Source organism: Stegodyphus dumicola, chromosome 2 (assembly GCF_044657685.1).
Source record: "Stegodyphus dumicola isolate Sdum_Otavi_A_Nest chromosome 2, ASM4465768v1".
Taxonomy (NCBI): domain Eukaryota; kingdom Metazoa; phylum Arthropoda; class Arachnida; order Araneae; family Eresidae; genus Stegodyphus; species Stegodyphus dumicola.
In genome coordinates, this window is record NC_140769.1 from 289,945,525 (window position 1) to 289,951,524 (window position 6,000).

General features: G+C 32.9%; 1 protein-coding gene across 3 annotated transcripts in view; it reads left to right on the forward strand.

The window, feature by feature from the left end:
• LOC146999030 (transcription factor unc-3-like) overlaps positions 1-1,407 on the forward strand; it is a 95,546-nt gene extending 94,139 nt beyond the window's left edge. The window contains exon 4 of one of the 3 annotated variants that reach the window (XR_015039917.1): positions 1,155-1,266. Coding sequence is in view for 2 of the 3 variants with exons in the window: in XM_085812266.1 (XP_085668392.1) it covers positions 1,155-1,302 (148 nt within the window). In the remaining variant the exon portion in view is untranslated. Of the gene's footprint in view, positions 1-1,154 lie in introns of all 3 variants that reach the window. The other 2 variants (XM_085812266.1, XM_085812267.1) reach the window with 2 other exon arrangements.
• Positions 1,408-6,000: the final 4,593 nt, after the last annotated feature.

A 6,000-nucleotide genomic window follows, 5' to 3' on the forward strand; every position in this document is an offset into this window, starting at 1 on the left:
TCCGCAAACATCGATAATCTTAAAGGAACTTGAAATCATTATTCTTTGTTCATTTACCTTACTTAATAAGCCATTCTTTCTACTACCTCATTTTAATGCTTTCACTCAAGACTATCTTTATTTAAACCTTCAAGATCTCTCAAGCTCGATCAAGAATTTAAGGATATTTTCTAACTCCATCTCCTTAATATATTAATAAATTCTCAACTCAAGATTTTTAGTCAAGTCTTTTACTCAAGAATGACTCTCTATCAAGAATTTCCACGAACTTTTCATTCAGGTCATCCTAATTCATTCAAATACTATTTCTCATCAACTTTTATTCAATTACTGCTCTTCATTCTCCATAATGAAATACTTTACTCTTTACATATCTTACATTCTCAGCCTCTACTATTCTTATACATTATGTTGTTCATTTTCAAAATTTGTAATGATCTTCTTAAGTATTTACTTATCTATTTACGTTTCATTTACTTTCATATTTCTTTAGGTATTATGTTTTTATATATTTAATTTCTTCAATTTTTATTATATAATTCTCAAAATTCTGATACTTTATTTGACTTCATATATAACACCATTGTATTTATCTTTGTAACAGACCTATTTAAGTGTAATTGAACTATTTTATTCATGTCATGGACTGTAACCGAACTATTTTATTTAAACGCCATCTCGTGGCGATATGAAAAAACGTCAATCGACCTCCAGCCGCCATGATGATAGCTTACTATGTTATGTTATTCTCAATGTTTCATTTTTTATGTATATTTCTTTTGTTTGTAACCGTTCCTGTGTGCTCTGTTAATAAATCCTTTTAAAGCTAGCCGGCATTAGTGTCTATTGAGGAACGGCTACATCACATCTTATTCTAAATTTTTAACTTTTATTTATTGTATCTATTTATGTTTATTATTTATTGTATTATTTATATATTTATTTATTGATATTTTATTTTTATTATGTAATTATCAAAATTCTAAAATTTTATTGTATTTTACATAACAACACAGTTGGTAGATGATTCCATCAGTTGAGCGTAAAAGCTGAATGTCTTAAAGGCGGTGCAGCTGCTCATCTGATGGTAAATAAATAAATACTTTCCGTGCAATGAAGGAGTCCGTATAAATTATAAACTTTCTTTTGTACAGGATTGGATTATTCAGTTATGGCAAAGCACACGAGGGCTATCTGCCTGAAGGGAGGGATGCCTTCGTGGAGGACTTTCTAAGGGAAACTGGCTCGTATACACGTTTTCTTTTGCACATACCAGGTTATCAAGTTATTAATAAGATATAAAAAGAAATATTAATAAATACCAAATTAAAGTTCATATTCTGCAACTTTCGAAACTATGCTCATTCATATTCAACTACGTCTGTTTTTTAAATTATTGTCACCATACTAATTCAGAAGTCAAACAACAAAAATCAGAGTTATATTTTCAAAATTCTTTTTTTGAAATTTTGCAACTTTCAAAATTTTGAAAATATAACGCTGATTTTTGTTGTTTGACTTCTGAATTAGTATTTTTTCTGCGTGTTATTGTGTCTTAATTATTGTCATCATCTCAAAATCTTGCTGAAAGTATAATTAAATTATTAAAATTGGTAAATAAATACCTAACAAATTTCCCACAGTTTGAAAAACTACTTTCTGTGATTTAAATGTTCACTTTCAGTCTCCCTGCTTAACGAATTTGTAATATCTTTTCTTTAAGTTAACATATAACATACAGATATAAACAAACTTGTCGAAATTTTAAAAAATATGCTCTCTCAAATACAGTGATTCAGTTGTTACATTTCACCAAAATTCGCCATTTCAACGCATACGTATACTTCAATTAAAATCAGCTTATGAAGAAAATCATGCATGAAAATCAGTATGGATTCACACCAAATAAATCAACAGATCATGCTTTTCAAAAAATGCAAGAAGTCTTAAAGATGAATGAATCAAAGAATCTTCATTCAATAATAATTTCGATAGATATTCAAGCAGCCTTCGATTCTATCCGCTGGAAAGACATCATAACAATTCTAGAAATAATATCATGCCCTCAGGATATCCTTCATATTATCAAAGACTACCTATGCAATAGAACTCTACAATATTCTTCAGATTCCGGTGTAATAAATTATAAATTATCAAAAGGTTGTCCTCAAGGATCTTGCTTAAGCCCTACGCGTTTTGGAATCTTATAGCAAACGAAGTTTTAAAACTATACGACAATATTAATCATACCCATATCCAAGCATACGCAGATGATTTTCTTCTCATTGTGAACGCAAGTAGCCGGAAATCAATAGAAATTAACTCCACCTTTTCTTTAAATATCTTCCGCAACTGGACAGATAAATTTCATCTTAAAATTTCTACTACGAAATGTAAAGCAATATATATTCCAAAAAGAGGTACTTCCATAAAAAACCTAAGAAAGCCAATAATCAAAATTTCTCAAGAAAAAATCAAAATTGACAAGAGCATCACATATCTGGGAATAGTATTAGATACTCGGCAATCCTGGCATTTCCATATTCAATATCTCAAAAACAAAACTTTAACCCTTCACAATTCTCTTCGATCTGTAACAGCCAGCACTTGGGGTATATCCTCAAAATTAGAAAAAATTTGGTACATAACAGTTATTGAAAAAATACTACTATATGGTGCTTCCGTCTGGGGTTTAACCTTGAATTCTCAGGCTCAAAAACATTTACTTTCAATCCAAAGACCTTTCCTCCTCTCTCTAGCAAAAGCATATAGAACTACTCCAACTAGTGCGCTACAAATAATAACAGGCATCCCTCCAATTACTTTATCTCTAATAAAAGAAGCAAATAAAGTAAGAATATCAAAACTAAGAATTCAAAGCATAATGAATAATAATGTATTTCAACCCACAGATTTTGAATATCTTAAACACAACTTAGAGCTACATCCTACATATTTTTACACAAAATCCCTATTGGGAACCTTTGAACTCAATAAATATGAACTCACCATATATACTAATTGTTCGAAATCTGAAGCAGGCGTTGGTAGTGCATATTGCGCATTCCGAAAAAATTCAAGTATTAAAAACTGGAATATTCGTTTAAGCAATAACAACTCAGTTTTTCAAGCAGAACTTTTTGCAATCAAAGAAGCCATATGCTTCGCAAAAGAACTTTCTTTACCATCCTTAATTCTCTCTGATAGTGCATCTAGTATTCAAGCTATAATTGGACACAGTCGATCGCCTATTGTACAAGAAATCCAATGTACTTGCATTCAATTTTCAATGTATTTGCATTCCTCCCGAGCAATACAAATACATTGAAAATTTATGTCCAGAAATAACTTCCATAATAAGACTGGATGTGAAGGCTGCATTATTTTCTTTTCTAAACTCATAAATTGTGTAAAATTCCAAGATTCTGTCACAGCACATTCAAAAGAAAGTTGACCGAAATATTATCTAGAAAGAGGATTGGCATTTTGCGTATGAAATCTTATTTTTGTGTGTGTTTTGTGGTGAACGGATAGTGCCGCTCTGATCTTTATGATGATTAGCGGCGCTGACTACTGCACCGATATGCCTTTAAATGTGTATAGTATCTTTGCGGCATAGAGACATTCTAAATACTGGCAAATCGGAAATCCTTTCGAGGGTTCTGGTAGTACAGTAAGAGAGGCGAGACACCGATACCTGTACAACGAGAGGAGAAATTCTGGTGTCATGTCCACTGGAACTTGTATCTAAACTAAGTTTGAAAATATTTTTATGCGAAATACGCCACTAGCGTAAAAAGTGTTATATGGCAGTCATCGAGCCATCGAAAAAACAAAATCTTAGAAAAGTTGATCGAAATCTGAAACTTTTAACGTCAATAGAAGAAAGACAGAGAATTTATTCATTACTTCATTCGTTACTTTCTTCAACACAAAAGGTTATAAAAGTAGTTTAGTCGTTCTATTTGCTCTGTTCTTGAGGATGAAGGTATATAAGAAAGAAAGGATCAGTTTTGATATCGAAGGTTTGAATTTAGTTATTTTGAAGTTGGTGGTACACAGGTACGCATGTGATAGTTACACATACGAATCTGTTAGCATTTCAAATTAACTAGTTTGGTTTATTTAATTACGGCAAAGCCCCGAGAGTTATAGGCCTAAGGGGGGATGCTTTCGTGGAGGACTTTCTAAGGGAAACTGACTCGTATACACGTTACACATGGCTCGTATACATACTGCACAGAAACGTCCATGCAGCCAGCACGTTCGCGGGATTCGAACATGGGACCCAACTACCAGTGTTCAGCGATTTTGTCGATAGGCGGCTGAGAGGCATTCTACAGGGTGGGCCAAATAAGACCTACTAATGTTAAACATTGATAACGCTTGTAATAATTATTTATTTTAATTAATTTTTTATACATTAAATATATTTATGGAAATTATGCATGAAATATGACATCAGACCAAGGTCCACCCTTTTTCTCGATACGGAGATTGGCTCCTTTTAACGCGTTTTCCATTAAACCACGTACTGTTTCTGGTTGAAGGCTCAGTATTTCATCTCGAATATTCTGCTTCAGCTGTCTAATAGTCTCTGATTTATTAACATACAAGGTGTCTTTTAAATATTCCCATGAAAAAAGGATCCTTTTCCACTACTGGCCGCAAAAAGTATTCAATCATTGTTTTGTAAGAAGCTCCGGAAATCGTTTCCAGCGCTCCATCCTCATTCTCGAAGAAATATGGGCCGATAACCCTATTGACCACAACACCGCACCCAACAGTACACTGGAATTAAAATATTGCTGATATTTATGCTGCGTCATAACAATTGATCGTTGACAAGAGTAGAAAAACTCGATAATTTTAACGCGATGTATGGCTCCATAATAAATTTCCAAAAATTCAAATATAACCTACAAAAAGAAAAAAATAATTATGTCGAAAAATAAAAAAAAAAAGTTATTTGTGTTTAACGTTGGTCGGTCTTATATTTGGCCCACCCTGTAGATGGCGGCTTATTTCTAGCAAAAAAGGAATTTGCTAAATAATGAATTAACAAACCGTTTTCAATCATTTACAAGCTATGGAAAAGATTCAGAAATTATGTCACATGAATTTATCTAGGCGAAGAATTATGAATGAGGAGTCTGAATCTTACAATAAATTACACAGTAAATCTTTCCCACAGGAAATTGGGTCAGGGGCTGAAAAATGGATATATTACAATAAAACATAGCAAAAGAAATTCTCGAAGACGGAAAAGAAACATGCCAAAGTAAAAACATAAAATTAAGCAAAACAACAACCTTAAGCCGAAAACCTATTCGTTAGAACCGATGTTCCCAGAATCAAAGCGAAGAATGAGAAACAGAAGTTTAGAAATGATATCTTGTAGATGGAAAACCACCAAGTTGAATTTCGCGTCTCCTCTATCAGACTATATGCTTGACCCTCACAAATAGCCATACATTTCTCACTCATTCTCGATCCTACGTGAGTCCCTGGAATACGCTTAAAGTTTCTCGAAGCGAAGTTCATTTAAATGCAGGTGACTTGTGGATTTGGAATCAATTCTCATTGGATGTTCCTAGCAATAATATTACGATTTCTTAACATCATTTCAAGTTTGATTGGCGCATTTCATTTCTTTAGTAAAGTTGCGTAACTAGAAAGTGTTCGTTAATAAAGCTGATAGTAAAACATTAAACGATATAAAATCGTGACCACTTAAAAGCAGATTCTATGTACTGATATCTGAAGCCACTTATAAGAATGGAAAGCCATACGCAATGTGTTCTTTCTGTCGCACGTGAAGTAGGATGGTTGTGTGGAGACGTTGACATGGGCACGAAATAGCGACTGCTAGTGTCTCATTAAACGTTACGTAATGTCTTAATTTAGGCTTACAGTGCACTAGCATAAAAAAAAAATCTTGAAAGATTCGGATTTTAAATTACGTCCAAAGGGTCGTTTTTTTAACATTTTGCGTGCTAC